The sequence below is a fragment of the Podarcis gaigeae genome (genome assembly GCF_964106915.1).
Source record: "Podarcis gaigeae genome assembly, chromosome: 5".
NCBI lineage: Eukaryota > Metazoa > Chordata > Lepidosauria > Squamata > Lacertidae > Podarcis > Podarcis gaigeae.
The window spans coordinates 92,406,476-92,427,108 of NC_139681.1; the positions used below are offsets into that span (position 1 = coordinate 92,406,476).

The following is a 20,633-nucleotide window of genomic DNA, read 5'->3' on the forward strand; positions in this document are numbered from 1 at the left end:
GACTGACGGATGCCAACCATGTGAGGTGGTTGGTTGCTTTCCTCCTCCTTGGTGTGATTGTGTACAGCTGAAAAACGCTAGCAGCGTTAAGATAAATCCAGCAGCGTAAACAAGTTTTGATGGATGCAATAATGGAATACTGAATGGCATCGCTTTTGTAAAATATGCAGGGATTTATGATATGTAAAATGAACCATGGAAAGAGAAGGGAAGTGATTGTTATTTTAAGGGTGTAAAATGAGTATTTTAAATTGTAAAACTGAAAATTTAATAAAAATTACATTAAAAAAGAGGCAGGGGGGAAAAACACCCAAAAGGTATTTTCACAGTTCACAGTATCAGTCTGAATCAGGGCTGGCCCACCTATGAGGCGATCGCCTCAGGCGGCAGGATCCACAGGGACAGCAGATGATCATGTAGATATTTATTTGTCCATTGTTTCCAATATATATCTTTATTCCTCGCTCTTGTTCCTCATGCAGCTCTTCCCTCACGCCTTTTTCCCTGACAGGGAGTGTGAGGCACCATTTTGTGGTTCTCCTCAGGTGTCTAAATGGCGGAAATGACTGGCAGAATCCGAGACCAGGGAGAAGAGTTGGTGGAAGAAGATTGGAAGAAATTTAAAATCTACCTACAGAAATACTGTAAAATTATTGAATGTTAATGATGTTGGAATGAAATGAAGTGGTTCTAGTAATAAGGTAAAATAAGAATATGTAAGAATGGATTGATATTAGATGAAAATTTGAAGTTATAATATGTGAGGATAAACAATTAAGGGTAAACTGAGAGGGTACGGATTTGCTGAACAAATTTTTAAATGGAATACAAAAAAGGGAGGTGTGAGGAAGTCATGAAAATAAGTAAATGAGTGGTAAGATATCAGAAAGAGGGATTTTTTTTCCTTTTTCCTTTTTATGTCTATTTTTGGTTTTTGTATTTTTTGTGTTTTCCTTTTACTGTTTTGTAACCTTTTTCTTGTTGAAAACTTAATAAATATTATTAAAATAAAATAAAATAAATGTCTAGGGTCGGCCCTGGTGTGAATGAAAATAAAAGGACTGGGGTGCTGGGTGCGAACCCTGAACGTTTCAAAATGCCTGGATTTCTACATCGTTTCCAATAAGCGACGGACTGCCCCGTATGACTAACAAAACGCTGCCTGCAGCTAAAACTCAAGTTCAATACTCCAGGCACACTCTCGCGCACGCATGCGCCCCACGACCCGCGTCGGCAGGGAATGGTCGGCAATACTTTGTGCGCGCATGCTCAAATCTCTTCTCACGCGGACAATTCCCTCCTCCTCCTCCTCTATCCAGAGAACGGGGAGGAGCTTACAGTTCAGCGCCCGCGCGTCGCTTCCGTCTCGCAAACGACGTTCGCCTTAGGCGAGGGAAGGCCGGCCGGCTGGCCCACATCTCCATATATGGCGCGGCACGTGATGCGCCAGTGTCCTTTCCCCCCGCCCACCTTCCCTCCCTCCTTATTTCCCTCCCTCGGGGAACCGAATCTTGGGTCGGATCTCTATGGTCCATTCGTATTGCTAGCGCGCCCTCATACATACGTATATACACGGAAGTGGTCCCGCCCCTTGACCCAAACGATCGGTTTTGGCGGGAGTTCTGGGGGAAGGGAAGGGAAGGGAAGGGAAAGGGAGGCCGCTTCAGCTGCGCGTTAAAGAGGCCTGAGGAGATCTGTGCGCGCGGCCGCTTCGCAGGTGCCTTTAATGAGGGGGACGCGCGCACGCGGTGGCGAACCCCTTGAAGGAGCGAGCGGGGGGAAGAAGGGAGTTTATTCCTCCACCTGCGTCCCACCCCCTTCAGGGATCCGGGGCACTGCTGTGTTTTGTGGGCCGAGAGGAGTCCCTGTGTTTACTTAGATAACATAGCCCTGTTTAGGGAAGCTTTTAATGTTTAGTAGGTTATTGTATTTTAGTGTTCTGTTGGAAGCCGCCCAGAGTGGTTGGGGAAACCCAGCCAGATGGGCGGGGTATAAATAATAAATTATTATTATTATGTAGCTGAAGCATTGAGGGGGTGGGCGGAGGGTGGTTGCTTACACTTGTTGTTGTTGCTTTATCCTGCCCAGGGCAGCCCAAAGCAACTTACATCCAACCAACTAGAGAGACAAAAATCATCGCACAGATAGATATAGATATGTAGGTAATAGATATATATGCATAAAACTATACATACATACATATGTGTGTGTCTGTATTATATATATATATGTATGTATGTATGTTGATGTTTAAATTTGGAAATATTGGACAAACTGAAATAGAAATACCCTCCCGCAGTAATGGGAGTGGGGGTTGCTGTCGCTGCCCACCTGCTTTTGACAGGCAGCTTCCAGGCCCCAACTGCTCCCCTTCCTTAGGCTGCTTGCGTGCTTATTTGTATTTATAGTCTGCTCTTCCCCCATGCAGTCTCAGGGTGGGCTATATGCAGCTTAGTTAAGCCGTGTAGTGTCCCAACCCCAAAGGGGCTTGTGCGAAAAAGGTGCGCCTTAAATACATGTAGGGATGGGGCCAAATGCTCCTGCGGGGGGGGGGGGAGTGTCTAGTGCAGAAAAGGCTGTCTCTTGCTTGACTGCTGGCAGGGTGATCGAATCACAGAATTGTAGAGTCGGAAGGGACCACAAGGATCATCTAATCCAGCTCCCTGCAATGCAGGAATCTTTTACCCAACATGGGATTTGAACTCACAACCCTCTGATTAAGAGTTTCATGCTCCACTTCCTGAGCTATCCATTTGCCCCTCCAGATCTCAGAACTTGGGGAGCTTGATACAGTCTGCTTATCTTTGAACAGGAGATGTACACCAGGGACTCTTTCAAACAGAAAACTGTTCTCTGACAGCCCTTCAGATAGAGGATTGTTCACTGTATAGAAGAATGCATGGACATTGGAGTTGTGTAATTGTCATCAGGGTTTCTGTGCAACTTGCTTGCAGATTGTAGTGTATGTTTCATGGATGTGCATAGAGAAGCCATGATTGGGTGCAGCTCATGACTGGTCCAAATAAAACATACACCATAAGGTAGCCAATGTGATGCTACACAGGTGCTGTTTGTGGACTACAACTCACTTAATCCCATCTCGTTGCCTATACTGGCTGGGGTTGATGGGAATTGTACACCACAGTTCTCTGAATTGTGAAGGGCACGTTGTAGCCTGCTCCTGGAACACACACTTTACAAAAAGCTGGATCTGATACATTCTTCCCTATTGAGGTGGAAGCCAGCTGGTCCATGAAATCAGCAAAATTAAACTACTTTTTCCTGTTGTATAGCAGGACTTTAATCTCATGATTTTAAAGTGTGAAAATGACATTTCTGAGTAAAAAGTCTTTGTTGGTTCTTGATCATGTGACAACGTATCCTTGCAGACTTCACCCTTTTTGTTCTTATATCAGAAGAAAAAAAATATAGCCTTGAAGGCTTTTATGGTTATAAATGAAATGGTTCAACAAAAATAATTGCTTCACTATTTATTCTTATCAGTGGTGACAGGATTGAGGCAACTGAGAAATGAGTGGAGCTATCAAATTACAAAACTAATTTTTCAAATGACACATGTGCATCATTTCCTTCCCGTTCCTTCTTTGCAGACTGGTGAGAAACAGCAGCAATGCAGGCATTTCTGAAAGGACCATCTTCAATCAGCACTAAACCCCCATCTACCAAAGATCGGGGAACAGCTGCCACTGCAGGAGGCAGTGGGGAGGGCAAAAGGGTCAGAGCTATTCCTTGGGTAGAAAAATAGTAAGTATTGGACTCTGCTTTGGTATCTAAATGAGTGTTGTAATTGCCCAAGATGAATGCGAGGGATGAAGAACGCCTCTTGCTTGCCTGAGTGAAGGGGTGTGTAGAAATTGACTCTTGTATGGCTGACATGTAGCCTGCTGTGCAAAGATAAAGAACTGCATCTGTTGATCTGCCCACTATTTCCTCTTGACCCACCCACCACTGGCATGCAGCCCCCAGAAGGTTGTCCATGTGGAAATGTGGCCTTTGGCATAAAAAGTTTCCCAGCCTCATTGCTAGGGGAATGTGATCATCTACATTGGAGGCGTTTTAAATCATAGGTTTTCAACTTTTTTTGAGTCCATGGCTCCCTTGACCAACTACATTCTTTCTGCGGCACCCCTGTGGGGCTCAGGAGCCCAGTTATGTCACCCCTTGCCTGCAGAGCTGGCAGCCCCTCACCCCTCCCTTGTGGAGTGCTCCCTCAGCCTCCTCTCGCCTCTCATTGGGAGTTCTCTGGGCAGCCACCGCCCATGGTCTCTGAGCTGCCCCCCCCCACCCCAAAGAGAGGTGCCTGGGGCTGGTGGACTGGCTGGATGGGTTCCCTCCCTTGCTTGCTTACTCCAAGGCCACCTCAGCTCCTGACAACCAGCACCCCTGGCGAGCCCAGAGGCACCATTTGCCTAGGGAGCTTGTAGCCAGGGCTGCTGTAACAAGCAGCCATGCAAGCCTTTGGGAGGCAGAGACCCGAGAAGGCATCTGAGGAGAAAGGGAAGAGGGACAGAGGCCAGTGTTTCCCTCTGCACCCTTGACCATCAGTCAAGGCACCCCAGGGTGCTAGGGCACACTGGTTGAAAACCACTGTTTTAAATAATGACTATGACTGTAACCACTAGATGTCTCCACATATATTATGCCTCTCCTTGTGTTGGTGCTCTGTTTCACTTCAGAGGACTGTGTTATATGAATGCCAGTCCAAAGTTAATTCTCGTATATAAGCAGTGCAGTGTCAGAGGAGTGGCCTGTGGAAGATTGCAGAGGTTCTTTCTGTGGAAAAGTAGAAGCTGGACTTCTGTTGACAGCTTCTTTGATGTTGCACTGCTCGCACAGGCAGGCCACGTTGCTCATCTGTGGCTGGTTACTACATCGCCAGATGTCTTATTTTTTTGCAGCAGAGTATTAGCTATTAAGACTTGCTGCTTTGACTGAAATATTTGTTAAGCTCCAGATTTGACGGGTTATTTGCTTGTTTATCTCTGTAAAAAAAAAAAAGAAAAGCTGGTAGCTGCTGAAATTTATTAGACTCTGCAGTATATTCATTTAAAAGCTTTCCTAAAATCATTTTCAGCAGGCAGTGAAAATAGCAAGGAAGCCAAATGCAAGCCTTTGGAATGATTTCCACAGGATGGGTGACACAACTGTGACAGCTGTACTCTACATCCTTGGACCACTAAGTTCCATAGAAGAGAATGGCTTTGCTCATTGATCTAAAGGAACAGAGAAGTTACATGTATCGTTACTTCTGTTCAGAAAATATTAATAATACATGCTAAGTTTTTTTCATTCTTTTTTTTTATGTAGCCGCCCAAAATGCATGGATGAAGTTGCATTTCAAGAGGAAGTTGTTGCAGTACTGAAGAAAACCTTACAAGGAGCTGACGTGAGTGTTGTTGTTCTCCCAACGTTAATTTTTCCAGTAGAAGATAATTATTGTGTGTAGTCTTATGAATCATACTTATGTGTCTATATAGTCAGAATAAAATTTATTGGCCCTTCTGCAGCTGTATGCTCCCAGAACAGCTTACAGAACAACAACAAAAATTACAATAAATCCTTAACAGTTGAGAGGTAACGTGTAATATGGGACAACTTCTTCAGTGAGTCTCCAGGAGTATCATGCTCTTGGGACTCCTTTTGTGGGGAATAGATTTTGATGGCAAAAAAACAACCAGAAGCGAAAGTTCTGGAACAGTTTAGGAAGCTGCATTGTCCCGTTGGTCTATCTGGCTCGGGGTACTGTCTGTACTGATTTGCTGCAGCTGTCCGGGACTTCAGACAGACATCTTTCTCAGTCCTTTGTGGACATGCCACAGACTGAACAGTGTGCTGCTCTGCCGCTGAGTTACGGCTCCTGCCCAGTTTAATCAGCCCCTTCCCAGTGCCACTGCTGAAATAGACTTCAAAGGCTTCCCTCTGCATTTCCTAAAAGAAGCAAATGAACACCAAACTCTGAAACAACCAGGGTTGCATATCCAGTGCTAGTCCTACTCAGAACAAACCCACTGAAGTTAACAGGCATGACTAACTTACAGTCATTAATTTAAATACATTTCCTCTATGCATAGAACTTAGTACAACCTCATGTGTATTTTTAGGGTTGTTAAACAATGCTTTAAAATGCGGCAATAGAAGCTCAGACAACTCTACCCCGCCCCCCAGCCTTTCTCTTGTCGTTTATGTTAGTGGCTGGTTGGGCTCTCTGGCCCAAAAATACACCCGTACTTTGGGTCACAGAAAAGGTCAGTGTAATTCGCTTGCCCCATCTCAGGTTTCCTCCCAGGCCAAATCCAGCACTCCACTGCATGCAGACATTTCACACTCCATTGACCTGCTTGCAGCCAGTTACCCATTGCACTTTTGTCTCAGCAAAACATCAAATAACCAGAGCAAGCCAACCCTTAGGTCACAGTGCCTTCCTCCTGCCCTTTTCTACCTCTGTGGTGATGAGTGACTTCTGACGAATGATTGACAGATAATTCTGAGGCTCCAGACCTACCAGTTTAAATTGTAGAAAACTGGATGTCTGGGTGCAAGGCCTGATTGAGGAGATTAGGGCCTTTCCGAATAGGGCTTCCCCTTACCCTGAAAGGAACACATGAAAGTACTACAAAATAAGTACTGTGGTATATTAAGGGCTATGGCATAAGCTTTCAAGGACTACAAAAAATAATCTGGTACAGTTAACGTAATGGCACCATTGTAAGTCCAGCCTTGTCTACGTGAAATAGAACATTGTACAAGTGGACTTAACTCTTGCAATGGGACTTCCCCCTTCCTCTTCCTCTCCTTCCTCTGCCCTGAAGTTCCTTGAACAGTTCTCAAATTTGCTGTAAAGAATTGGGGGAATCTTATGGAGTAGATATTAGGGGGCTTCAGGGAGAAGGGAAGCGGGGGAACTCCTGTTGCATGAATGGAAGTCTGTTCCTCTTGTACATAGACCCAAACTTCTTCACTATATTGGTTTTATTCAACATAGAGCTAAGATGAGCATTCCATCAGTACAAGGATTTCCTCTTGCATAATGAAATGTTCTTCCCCCTCTTCTTCTGCATGCCCCTATGATCTGTTCAGGAGTTTCCCTCAGTCCTCCAGAGCAGATTTAGGGACAGCATAGGGCATGTGTGGAGGGAGGAACTACCTTTGCCCTAGAGCGGAAAATTAGCTGAATCCCACCCTTTTCTGTATCTGATATTTCACATAGAGCTCGATCTTGCCTTCCTAGGGAAATGTGCATCATATTTAATCATATTCATCCTTTGTATCATTCTTCCCAGTATCTGCTTTGTACGAAAGGCCAGTAGTACTTGGCTCCTCCTACTCTTGTAATCTTTTCATTCCAGCTGTTCATTACAAGAACTCTGTAACTAAGAAATAGTACCTGATTTTTTTTTCCTCCCCCCAATTCCTTTTCTTTTTGTGTCATTAAAAAAAAAGATGCCTGAGGCCTGACATCTGTAAGTTGCTGGGATAAAGCATGATAAAAATGCTTTTACGTAAATAAAATACTTTGCAACCTAGTCTTTTGGTAAGAATATTTAGCTGGAGTTTGAAGAAGATATGCTTCCACTGGAACATCTTAAAACTTGCAGCTAAACTCCCACTCCGTCTCATGCATTCTTTGGAGGAGATATCAAGTGCTAAGGCTAGGTGCTAATAATTGTGGGGGAAGGGCAGGACAGTAATGATGGGTTGTACATGGCTCATTTCTAAGAACTCAACTACAACAAAAATTTCACATGTTAAAAAGCAGGATATCTCTTGTCAACACTGCTCCAGGGCACCTTAATCTGCCCCTGAACATGTCCAGTCTCTTTAGCACCTGAAGTATTGAATAGTTTCATTTTAAGATGATTCAGAGTACTACATGGGATATTTGACCATCGTTAAATAATAAGTAATCAATTGACCAGCATCTTGAAATTAGTCTACAGCTTGTTAGAATAGCTCAGTTGGTTAGAGCGTGGTGCTGATAACATCAAGGTTGGAGGTTCGATCCCCATATGGGATAGCTGCATTTTCCTGCATGGCAGGGGGTTGGACTAGAGGATCCTCAGGGTCCCTTCCAACCCTATGATTATAACATGTTTTCTATGTGGAAATGTCCATGCTTTTGAAAGTGTTTTGCACCGTGTGTTGTAAATTTCCACGTATCTTTAGCCTGATAATAAGCCACCTATAGGCACCATAACTTCATCATTGGCAACAGTCAGAAATAGCGTAGCTTGGTCATGTTACAGCTCTGCTAAAAATACAGCCATTTAAGTTAGATAAAGGATTAGGAGATCCTTCATCAGACATTATTGTAGGTGCCGGCTAAATGTGCTGTTCAAGTTTGTGGTATTCATTCATTGATTGGCAAGTGTAGGTTTTCCGTAAAAGTACCAAATGTTGAGTAAAGTGGTAGGATAGTGGCTGTTTGGTGTTCAGCTCTGTTTATGTATGAACCCCACAAACCTGTAGAATAGTGCATTATTCCTGCCATACCATTATGAAAATGAAAATTCAGATGGGTCCTGTATAACCCTAAACATGCTCTGAAGCATGGAGGTTGGAATCCACAGAACCAAGCAGTGAGCTCTCAGCACACCCAAGGGGACGTTTGGGTTCCATGGAGCACTAAGTGTCAAATGGCTCTTTAAAAAGACGATTGGCTTATCTTTTGCAGTAATCAGAGACAAAGACACACAGATTTTAAAAATGCAAGCATGAGCTTCTTTTAAAAAGGAGAGTGGAGATGATGACTTTCAAAAGACAGTCTGATATTTCTGTGGTTGCAAGAGAAAGGACCAGAAATCCCACTGATTTCTTTCTCTTTCTATTTTTGCCCGAATGTTTAAAACATACATGTTCATTAGTTAGTATGTACTGATCAAATATTGTCAATTGAGCCCCATGTTGGGCAAAAGATTCCTGTATTGCAGGGGGTTGGACTAGATGACCCTTATGGTCCCTTCCAACTATACAGTTCTGTGATTCTAATTGACAGCCTACTTATTTGCCTGCAGCCCAATGTTCCATGAAGCCAAAAACGCTGCTGGATAGGTGGCCATTTACGTATTTCAATTTTATTATAGTGTCATTTTGTCAGCAGGTGTGTGAGGGCTCCTGATCCCCTAGACTTGCCCTGCGACAAACGTCTTCCTTGCTGAAGGACTTCCTCAATGTGATCTGGCTATTTCCCCCCAATGTAAAGCTCCTTTGAGGGATTGGGCAGAAACAGTGGGCAGAAACAGATTGGCTATTTTTTTAAAAAAATGCTGAAGGAAATTGGTTGAAGTAAAACACAAAAGACACTTCTGTGTGTGTTCTGTGACAAAATCCAAAGCGAATAACTCTTGTTGATTTTAATAGAAAATGTTTCTTTGCATTGTTACAAGCATTGTTATCATTCATTTTTTAAAAAACAAGTTAATATCATTTATTCACAATTAGTTCATTTCTTGGTTAGCATAATTATCAGACCTGTTGATGATTAAATTGCCTTTTGTTATTGCTTTAAAGCATTAAATTAATTAGAACACTAGATTTCTATTTGACCAAATCATCTATTGACCTGTCCTGTGTCCAACTCAAGTATGCATCTCTGTATAGCATTTAAAATATTATCTAAAGCATCTGTTTCACTTTTTCCCTTCTGTCTTGGGGTTACCAATTACAACATTTTGAAAATAAAAAACTAAAGCATAAAGATAGCATTTGAAACAGGCCGGTAAATATTGATCAAATTAAAATCTATGCCTGCAATTATACACAACTCTTATTTGCAAAATCGTGTCCCATGCTTGAGTTGTGGCATAGACACCTATGCAAGTGTTGTAAAACAAATACTCAATGATAACATCGCCTGAGGTTTCTTGTTTCTCTAAAATATCCACTTACAAAACATTGTATGACAGAATTGTTTAACCTCCTGCTGTTGCAGCTTCCCAATCTCTTGTTCTATGGCCCACCTGGAACTGGGAAAACATCCACTATTTTGGCAGCAGCCAGAGAACTCTTTGGGTAAGTGTGGGATGTAGTGGCATTCAAGTGTCTGTTTTGAGTCCGACAATCCTCTAGTACTTTTGGTGACTTAATAGTAGGCACTTGGTTTAGTGCAACATGAAGAAGCAGAAATTAGGCAGAGTGAATCTTGAGTTTGCAGGCATTTCTTTTCCTCCAGAAGAGAGAAACCTGTAGTTAACATCGGCAGAACAGTTTTAAGGCATAGTTACTGAAGCTGAGACTTTAAGAAAGGTAACCAAAAGGTAATTTTCCAAACTGAGATCATGATGATTTTGAGTTGTTTGGAAGCAAAACAGTAATGCATGGCTGCAGAATTTGTGGCCACAAAGTCTAACACTATGTATTATGGAGCGAGATAGGTACTTGAACTGCCCACCCCCATTCATGCAGTCTCCTCCTTGAGACTAGGTGGGTTTTTTTTAAAATTGAGATTTTCCTTCAGTTGCATATTCATAACTTGCATATATAAATAGAGAAGAGATGAACAAAAATAGGGGGGAATGTCACTCAAGTGATTTGAGTGTTTTGTTAGTCATCGAAGTGAGTTCCTTTTACAATCAATATAGAAGTTTTAACAACTTTAGGACGTTCTGATCACTAATCATAGGGCTAGAGAAGGCCTTGTGTGCCTTCTAGTACAGCCTTCACCAAGCTGATGCCCTTTGGACTGCAATTCGCACCAGACCTATCAAGTACAGCTGATGGGAGTTGTAGTAGGGAACATACGGAGGACACTTGGTTGGAAAATGCTGATCTAGACCAACTTCATGCGGGAAATCCAGAGCCAACTTCATGCGGGAAATCAAGTTGAGATGCTTTATCCTAGTCTGTATCTGTTTTGGGCACAATTGTTTTTATAGTTTCATGTTTTTGTTGTCAAATCACTTCGGGATGTTAGTGATTCATAAGTTAAATAAATAATTAATATGTAGTCCAGTTCCCCAAGCAAAAGGGAGGAAGGGGAGCGAGAAAACCTTGTTTTAACCAAGGAAAAGCAACGTCCAGAATTCAAAACCAGATTAATAGCTTGGTATAACAAATAGGTTAATATTTGGCCGAATTTCTATTCTGATAAACAGACCCGAACTGTTCCGGCAGAGAGTCCTCGAGCTGAATGCATCTGATGAACGTGGAATACAAGTCATTCGAGAGAAAGTGAAGAGCTTTGCTCAGCTAACGGTGTCGGGAAGTCGTTCAGAGTAAGCGCAATGATCAAAGCTGCCTCGTAGGATTGTATTTGTCTCTGCTTTAGTTTTATAAGGGTTCGCTCTGTAATGCTAAATTAAGCCACGAGTCAGCATCATCGCACGGTGGATTTTGGGCTCTCAAGTGAGTCACGGGAGCATAACTGCATTCTGAAGGAATTTATCCTTCATATGTCTTGCACCACTGTACCAGATAGGACATTTATGGAAGCCGTGAATTGTGTGCAAGCTTCCCAAATGCTGAATGCACTTGTCTTCTATAGCACCCTGAATGATTCAGTTGCTGGCATACAGACAGCAGCTTGTCAGTCATTGTGTGTGACATTTTATTTCCAACATTCAATCTGTCAGTTACTTGAAGAGTTGGCTGAGTTATGGCCAAGCTAGCTGGGGAAGATGGGAGTCTGTGAGCCACGACACCAGGGAACTCAAGATTGCAGTACGCTGGAATAGTGTGAGGGACGTTAGCTTGTCCTTCAGGCAGCAAATTGTCTTGGCCAGCCCTGAATACACTGTCAGAACTTGAACAGAATATGTTCTGAGACACGTGTCATCCTTGAAATAGAAGTTCCGAAATATTAAAACATCTTTCAAATCTCAGAAATGGATAAAAGTGGCTAAGCAATACTGATATCATCATTTGTTGGATTTGCAAATATAACCTGCACTAGTACCTTAAGTTGTTAATGCATGTTTTTGCAATGGGTGTGTGTTTAGTGGCAAGCCGTGTCCCCCGTTTAAGATTATAATCTTGGACGAAGCGGATTCTATGACCTCAGCAGCCCAGGCAGCTTTACGGCGCACCATGGAGAGAGAATCCAAAACAACACGCTTCTGCCTTATTTGTAATTACATCAGCAGGTATGTATGGGTTTCACCATGCTTTCTTACTTATTGTTTGATGGAAAATATTTATTATTTCCTGGTTCCCATTGTAAAAATCCTAAACTTGCATTGTAGAGTTGCTTGATTCCCCTTGGAAAATGAGGAACGTAGCACAATTGATGCATTGCTAAATTTTATTTTATTGCTAAGGGGCAGGAAGTAGTGGAAAATATATTGTCGTGTTCTGCGGAAACTAGAGAGGGTGGATTCCTCTTGTAATTGCGTTTCACTTTCTCTTTTTCACAGGATAATTGAACCCATAACATCCCGATGCTCCAAATTTCGTTTCAAGCCCCTTTCAGACAAAATCCAGCAAGAGAGACTTCTAGACATTGCTGAAAAGGAGAATGTGGCAGTCAGCAGTGAGGTAGCTTTTCTGTTCATTCAGAGATTCATTGTTTTTAATTCTGTGAAAAGAGATGGACGCAATGCTTAGTGTATTTTTTTCTGGGTCACCGCTGAGCTACATGCATAGTATAATCATTACCCATATTTTACAGAAGGGGAGTTGGTCCAGCAACTTAGTCAAAATAATTAAGCATAGTTAGGGAATTTCTGTGCCAGGTCAGTGGTGGCTAGTATTTTTGGCAAGTATGCCACAAGTTCAGAGTACAGACTAGTGGCATTCTAGAGTACACAAGTGGTTTTGCAGTGCAGTGGTATAGCCTTACCTCTTTATTAAGTTTATTAAGCTAGGGTGCAGACTGCAGACTGCAGTGCTGGAGAGGCTGAGTTTAGGCCTGCCTCTTCAATATCAAGACCCATGCTACCCTGCTTTTATTCAGGAGTGCTGCAGCCTCATGCTGCCAGTGTCACGGGGCTTTGTTTGGAGCAAATGGTGCCTACCCATTCATACCAGTCCTGGCATCTACAGTCACACTGAACTGCATCCCTGTTTAAATAAACACAGTAGGCCTCTCTGGCAGCAGCGAGAGAGCTCACACATAGTTACAGAAGAGGGAGGAGGAAAACTTATTTGTAAATTATTTGTTTATTTGCTTAACTTTGCTAAAGGAAGCATTCTGTTCTAGCTCAAACTTGTGAGATTAAACATAACGCTTACTCTTGTGTTCCTAGAACGTTATCCGTGTTGTGATACAGAGATCTGACAAGGTTGGACAAAAGCCATGGGGACAGATCACACCACTTATAATGTGATTACCCTTATAGCATCTGTTGATTTGTAGTTGAGAAAGAAAATGTGTAACTACATGTGACAAATGGGGAAAGTGCTGTGTTCGCCCCCCTGAATGTGTTAGCCTTCCTACTGAATTGGAATCTGCTGTAGGAAAAGAAGAGTGCTTCAGAAAAGGATCTCAACTGCCTCATCTCTTCTTTGATTTTCTTATAAAGCAGTATTTATTTCTTCCACAGGCAGTCTCTTACCTTGTCCGTGCAGCAGAAGGGGACTTGAGAAAAGCAATCACACTTCTTCAAAGCGCTACACGATTAACAGGCGGGAAAGAGGTCACTGAGAAAGTTGTCACTGAAATTGCAGGGGTAGGTCTAGTTTGTGTATTTCAGTTGGCCCAGTCTATGCTTGCAAATATTGGAAAACTGCTTACATAAAATGGTATTTTTTTCTTCACAGCTATCTGTTCAGTTGTACCACGCTTGCTTTTTCTTTCATGACTTGCCCTTAATACTGAAGTTCACAGGGGTGCAAAACAGGGCATACAGAAATATATTCCATGGAAACTTGTGAATTATTCAAACATGAAGAAAAGCTTTTGAATACAGTCCTCTTTCATTTTGCTTAATTTCTGTTTCTGCTAGGTCTGACTGATTTATTACATGTTTATTTACTAGGTGGATGCTATTGCATCTAACTTATGTCACAGGATCATTTATAAGTTTGGAAATGTGAGACCAAATCCATTTCCAAAGCAGAATCTTGGGGCAGAGCATGTTGTCTCTGAACACCTGTGGTTCTGGAAGTTTGAAACAGACTTACGTTTGCTGATCCAGCAGAAGACAGAGAGGCATAGAATATGGCAGAAATCAACACTGTGGATTCATAATCTTTCATAAATTGCATTGCAAATGTGGCAGGACTGATGTTTCTACCATCTTGGTTCCATGATGAAGGGGTGGTTAAAACATAGGAAGGATACCTAATCCATTCTGAACCATTTGTCAGGAGGGAAATGAGGTCATGGAGTGAAGTTACGGTATCCCAAACAGATACTGCAACTGCACACGACTTTCACTAATCTACTGCTACTGCTTTACTGCTAATCTAACTGCTGGTTCTCACTAACTGTGGGGCAAAGAGGTTCTGCCATCCCCTTTTTGGCATTGCGCGATGAATGAAACTGGAGGAAAAACCAGTGGTGCAGCAGTTGCCATATGAGGATTTTCCTACCTAAAACGTGTGTTGTGTAAACCCTAGAACATTGGTTGAAGTGAAGACGACCTATAGAAAATGGTATGTTCTGGTGATGGCTTCTGAACTTTTGCCTACACATCAGGACTTGCAGTCACTGTTTCTATTTTTTATTATCGGTGCTTCAATGTTTTTCTTTATGCAACTTTTGTTTTAGATTGTCCCTCAAGGAATTTTAGACGGTCTACTAACCGCATGTCAGAGTGGTTCATTTGAAAAACTGGAAGCTGCAACAAAGGTAGCTTGCTTTAGATCTAAAATGTACAAGGTTCAGATCAGATTTTTTTTTTTATGCTACTTTTCTTTCTGTATTGGCAAGTTGTAGAGGAGGTAGTAGTGGTTATGTAAGCATGTTGAAACAAAAAACTGCTCGTCTTTAAGCCAGTCATGGTGTAAATGTAACATGAACTCCCTGACATTTATTCCCTGCGACCTTAGGTGGGAAAGCACTCTCAAAGGGAGGAGTAGCACTCCCTGGTTACAAAAATCCCCAGAAGTAAATGCATTATGTGTGGATAAAATTTATTTTACCCACAAAAGCATTGCCTACTTCTGTCCCTGGTTCTGTCCACTGATATGTGCCCCCTTTCCCCAAAGGTTTCCCAGAGGGAGTGGGGCCCTCCAGTTACAAAATGTGCTTTACACACCTGCAAACAGCTCTGCAGTCCTTACTGCAATGTGTATCCAAAAACTGTAGGCTTGCATTAATCTCCAACACACTTCTTGTGGGGCGGCACATCTGATAATCCCAGATCCTTTGCTGCCAAGCCTGACATTTCAAGCCTCTTGGCAGCTTCACTAGCTGCCCTACTAAGCATAAGTGGTAGCTGCACATGAAATGGCCTTTCTGTAGTGTGAGACTAGGTGGATGAGACATTGCCTTGCGATTAACAGTGCACGTTAGTACTTTAAAAGCAGGAGTGGCTAACATGTCATCACAACTTGGCCCCTGGTGATGCTAAAAAACTTCAGCTAACGACAACTGTTTTAAGGTTAGAGCTTCCCTAAGCTCACTTCTTGCTTTAGAGTGTTGTATATACTTCCTTACAATTGGATGATGGAATAGATGAATTGTGAAGATGATTTTATCTTACCTCTTTAGTCTTTCCTGGCAGCTGGTCTGTGCTTAGGCATGTGACACACACACGTATTCCAGAATACTCAATGAGGCTGACTCCAAGACTTCACTTAAGCTAATAATCTGATTTGTGTCTAAAATGACTCATTAAACAATGGTGTGGTACTTGTGTACAATAAAACAAGATAGCCTCCTGTTGTCTGAACCATCAAATAATCCTCTGGGTATTAGACAAATCCAATTTAAACTACCTGTTCTGAATTTGTATCACATAGCACGCTTGTATTTGGTAATATTGTTACTCTCTATTTTCAGAAATCTCATATTGCAATATACCTTACGTGGTATTGTAGGGAGCCAACGATAAACTAAGCTTTGTCTCTCCTAGCTTTTTGTGATTTACAGTAAGTCAAGGAGTATTTTCCATCTGCAGTGATGTAATGTTTTGGTTGTCTAAGCCTGTAGCTTATTAGTTTAAATCGGCTAATGCTAGCTGCTTCCAATATTTGTTTTCCCCTATGTCCAGAATCTGATCAATGAAGGTTACGCAGCTACTCAGTTTATAAACCAGCTTCATGATACCATTATTGAGAGGAAGGATCTCAGTGACAAGCAGAAATCTGTTATTGCAGAGAAGCTTGCTGTGAGTCTCCATTCTGTTTCAGTTCTTTACATCTAGAATGCATGTTTGCTTGTGGTTTGGGGGCCATAAGAAATCCTTTACAGTATTTGTGCATTAGTGAATTCTTCCCAAAGAATGGTATACTAATGGTACTCTCCCTGTATGAAGCAATTCTCCTTTTATGGTAACAGGCAGTAGTAAGAAGGGCTTCAAGATAAATGGACATTGGCCGTTCGTTACCCCAGCCAACTTGCTTGAGCTATCTGTCTAGTCATTACACACAATGGAAAAGCAGAGGGAAGATTTTTAGCATTGCACGACATTTATGCAGTGATTAACAGAGATATTTTATTCCTGTTCAGAACAGGAAGACACAATGAGTTTACACAGATTTCACAGGTGTGATTTTCACTCCTGCTAGGGAGAAACAAAGGCAGTAACTTTTTGGGTGTGCCTTTTTCTGTCCTGGAGACAATACCTGTAGACCAGTCTTGTTACAGGCAACTGCAGCCTGCTTGCAAGACTGGCTGAGAAATGCAAATTTAAATTTAGGTAGAGATTCCTCTAACAAATGGTCTGCCAACCAGCTTTAGAAAATGTTGGCTTGAGTAATGTACACTTGGGGGCGGTCAAACTTTAGATTTTGAAGCTCCCTATAACAGCTTGAAAAACTAATTTATGTTCCTGAGAGGCAGGGAGATGTAAAAGTCTCCTCTTCTCCGAATGCATTATATAGTTATCTTGGGAGATCTTGAAAACTTGTAACTTTTCCTTTTTTTGGCAGGAGACAGACAAGTGCTTGGCAGATGGGTCTGATGAGTTCTTGCAGTTGATTAGCCTCTGTGCGGTGGTGATGCAGCAGCTAATTCAAAACAACTAACAGCACGGCAAAATATTTTCCTTTTGATTACTTCATCCTATTTGATGCAGCTATTTGTGGTACTTTTTGATAATAAAATACAGCCTTTGTGCCAGACATTCTAGTGGTATAACAGTACAACGAAAATGAGCTTTACTTTTACAGCATTTCTGCAGCTTTAAAAAAAGGAATGCAACTTTTTATTCTTGTATTTTTTCCCTAAATGTTATACTTTAAAACTAATACAGTGCTGCCATAGCTAAGCATTTGTCATTTCACCTTTCATAGTCCAATTCACTTTATCATTGCTTCTACTGTATTGTCATTCACTAGGATTTTGGTTTAGGTTGCTGTAGAATGCACAAGAACTCAGGATACGTTTCTCTACACCTAGCGGTCTTATTGAAATAAATTATCCTGTGGAATTTGAAGATTTTACACAAATTATGGCATAAGCTTTACAGACTTTGTGTCTTAAGCAGGGCTACCTCCAGGAAAGTTTTAGCTACATTTCATAAGAAAGCAAAGTACTTTGTCCTTGACCAATAACTTTGAATCTGACTCTTAAATACCCTTTCACCATGCACATTTTTGCATTGATTTTGCTTTTCTTGTTGACCCACACTGAAATGTGGCTAATTTGGTGTTGAAGACCTAACATTGCTGGGTCATGGGAATGACACACAGGACAGACAGAGGTACAGCCTATTGGAGACCAATCTGTTCCAGGACTGTTCTTGCAGTGGCCAGCAGCCAATACCTGTGGAAAACCTTAAGCAGGATCTGGGCACAATAGCCATCTCCCCTCCAGTTTCCAGGATCTGGTGTGTTCAGAAGTACTATAGCGAATAGTGATTGATAGCCTAATCCCCCATGAATTTAATCCTTTGGTTGCCATTGCTGCCTCCTGCAGAGGCAAGTTACATAATGATCTTCCTTGGATGTCCACAAGTTTTCAAATTCATTTATCTCCTTTTCATTCCAACACATATTTTATAAACTTCTATCATGTCACCTTCAAAGTCCCAAGACATAGTCCCCATTGCAAAGCTTGGATCCAGACCAGCCACTGCTTTTGCCTATACAGTGGTACCTTGGGTTACAGATGCTTCAGGTTACAGACTCCGCTAACCCACAAATAGTACCTCAGGTTAAGAACTTTGCTTCAGGATGAGAACAGAAATTGTGCTCTGGCAGCACAGCAGCAGTGGTAGGCCCCATTAGCTAAAGTGGTGCTTCAGGTTAAGAACAGTTTCAGGTTAAGAATGGACCTCTGGAACGAATTAACCCAAGGTACCACTGTAGTTGAGCTGAAGGGATAAAAGGCTGCAACCCCCAGTGCAACAGGTAATGGGAGAAAGTACTTTCACAGCTGACCTTCCAAATTGCCCAGGAGAGTAAAGCCCTTTGGTCTGGCCACTTGGTTGTCAGCTGCATCTATATCCTCCTTTTGAGATAATCCAACCATCACTGGCAGCAACCAGTGGGGAAGCTGCTCGCTTACATGTGATTTATTTTGCTTCACAAATTGTGGCGGAAAGCAACAAGTTGTAGCATTAGTAGAAGGCTTTATGTAAACTACTGGCCATGACACGAGTTAAAAGCCAGCCCCGTAAGACAAGTGGCTGATACAACGTGCAGCAAATATGTTAAAAGTCTGGATTATAAGACCAGAAAACAAACTGCAGGACAGAATATATTTCTTTTGCCTCATTGATCACTTCCCAGTGCTTTTACAGACAACTTGGGAACAGGCTTGTTTCTAAGCAAAGGACTGCTGCTGCGATTCCACTGCAATGATCTGCATGTTTTCACTAGATCTTAAGGTATCCATTTAACCTACTGTTTTTTGTCCCTGTGAGGCAAAAATGCAGGATATAAAGAACTACAAGTTAAATAGCATCAACACCCCTATTTATATCAGTTTATAAATCACCTATGTTAGAAATGAATCTTGCCAGCCACAGTAGCAACAGCTATAGTACTGCTATTCTTCTGAGGAAAGTAGTAACAATCCTGTCAGGGAACTGCCATCAGAGCCAGGAGTGGAGGTAAAGCTCCCCAGCGATGCCAGAGAGGGAACTCATCCACTGGGGAAGGAAATCAGCGTGACACCAGGAAGAAAGGGGAGCAGGGGAGATGGCTCCAGGACTCTTCCAGAGACCAGCAGGGAGAGCACGGGTCCTCCGCTGGCCACACCCACCCTGCGCAGAAGACTTCCCCGCAGGGAGGCTAGGTGGAGACTGGGTGTCAAAGAACTTTTATGCTGGAAGAAGTTCAAGAAACGCCCACTGACAGATTCTGCCAGTGACTGACACAGCCGCGGAGTAAGGGCTGTGCAGCCAGGGAAAGGTTTAACCAGCCAACTTACGCACGAGCAACCCCATTTCCCATTACAAATCCCTCACCTAAGGCACACATACAGAACTCAAAGTTGAGACTGTCAATCAGATGGGAAGGCAAGGATTGTGTTGTCAAGAGCTCATAGTTGGGAGCATTGGTTTAAGTAAAGCTCTTAAAATTTATAAGGTTGTGTGCGATTTATGGGCCAACATACCACCTTCCTCAGGAAAGCTACTTGCCTCTGGTATTTGTTGTTTAGTCGTTTCCGACTCTTCGTGACCCCATGGACCAGAGAACGCCAGGCACCTCTGTCCTCCACTGCCTCCCGCAGTTTGGTCAAACTCATGCTGGTAACCTCGAAAACACTATCCAACCATCTCTTCCTCTGCCGTCCCCTTCTCCTTGTGCCCTCCATCTTTCCCAACATTAGGGTCTTCTCCAGGGAGTCTTCTCTTCTCATGAGGTGGCCAAAGTACTGGAGCCTCAGCTTCACAATCTGTTCTTCCAGTGAGCACTCAGGGTTGATTTCCTTCAGTATGGAGAGGTTTGATCTTGCAGTCCATGGGACTCTCAAGAGTCTCCTCCAGCACCATAATTCAAAAGCATCAATTCTTCGGCGATCAGCCTTCTTTATGGTCCAGCTCTCACTTCCATACATCACTACTGGGAAAACCATAGCTTTAACTATACGAACCTTTGTTGGCAAGGTGATGTCTCTACTTCTCAAGATGCTGTCTAGGCCTGTCATTGCCCTTCTCCCAAGAAGCAGGCATCTTTTAATTTCGTGGCTGCTGTCACCATCTGCAGTGATCATTGAGCCCAAGAAAGTAAAATCTCTCACTACCTCCATTTCTTCCCCTTCTATTTGCCAGGAGGTGATGGGACCAGTGGCCATGATCTTCGTTTTTTTGATGTTGAGCTTCAGACCATATTTTGCGCTCTCCTCTTTCACCCTCATTAAAAGGTTCTTTAATTCCTCCTCACTTTCTGCCATCAAGGTTGTGTCATCTGCATATCTGAGGTTGTTGATATTTCTTCCGGCAATCTTAATTCCGGCTAGGGATTCATCCAGCCCAGCCTTTCGCATGATGAATTCTGCATATAAGTTAAATAAGCAGGGAGACAAAATACAGCCTTGTCGTACTCCTTTCCCAATTTTGAACCAATCAGTTGTTCCATATCCAGTTCTAACTGTAGCTTCTTGTCCCACATAGAGATTTCTC

General features: G+C 42.5%; 1 protein-coding gene across 3 annotated transcripts; it reads left to right on the forward strand.

Annotated features, from left to right (window-relative positions):
- Nucleotides 1-1,507: 1,507 nt before the first annotated feature.
- RFC4 (replication factor C subunit 4) lies at nucleotides 1,508-17,184 on the forward strand. Of its 3 annotated transcripts, XM_083739850.1 has the most exons (12): nucleotides 1,625-1,717; nucleotides 2,089-2,158; nucleotides 3,612-3,765; nucleotides 5,329-5,407; nucleotides 9,950-10,029; nucleotides 11,112-11,231; nucleotides 11,955-12,098; nucleotides 12,369-12,489; nucleotides 13,497-13,622; nucleotides 14,666-14,746; nucleotides 16,113-16,229; nucleotides 16,993-17,184. In XM_083739850.1, the coding sequence occupies exons 3-12, from the start codon at nucleotides 3,632-3,634 to the stop codon at nucleotides 17,086-17,088; spliced, it is 1,098 nt and encodes a 365-aa protein (XP_083595976.1). In that variant the 5' UTR covers nucleotides 1,625-1,717; nucleotides 2,089-2,158; nucleotides 3,612-3,631; the 3' UTR covers nucleotides 17,089-17,184. The 3 variants fall into 3 exon arrangements, with proteins under 3 accessions (XP_083595977.1, XP_083595975.1, XP_083595976.1); XM_083739851.1 differs by lacking the exons at nucleotides 1,625-1,717; nucleotides 2,089-2,158 and adding an exon at nucleotides 1,508-1,529; XM_083739849.1 differs by lacking the exon at nucleotides 2,089-2,158 and having other exon boundaries at nucleotides 1,563-1,717.
- Nucleotides 17,185-20,633: the final 3,449 nt, after the last annotated feature.

Bases quoted from the DNA above. Each gene is read 5' to 3' on its own strand.
- RFC4 (XM_083739851.1), top strand. From the start codon at position 3,632: ATGCAGGCATTTCTGAAAGGACCATCTTCAATCAGCACTAAACCCCCA. The intron at 3,766-5,328 runs GTAAGTATTGGA...TTTTTTATGTAG, and splicing joins ATTCCTTGGGTAGAAAAATA to CCGCCCAAAATGCATGGATG. The intron at 13,623-14,665 runs GTAGGTCTAGTT...CTTTTGTTTTAG, and splicing joins TTGTCACTGAAATTGCAGGG to ATTGTCCCTCAAGGAATTTT.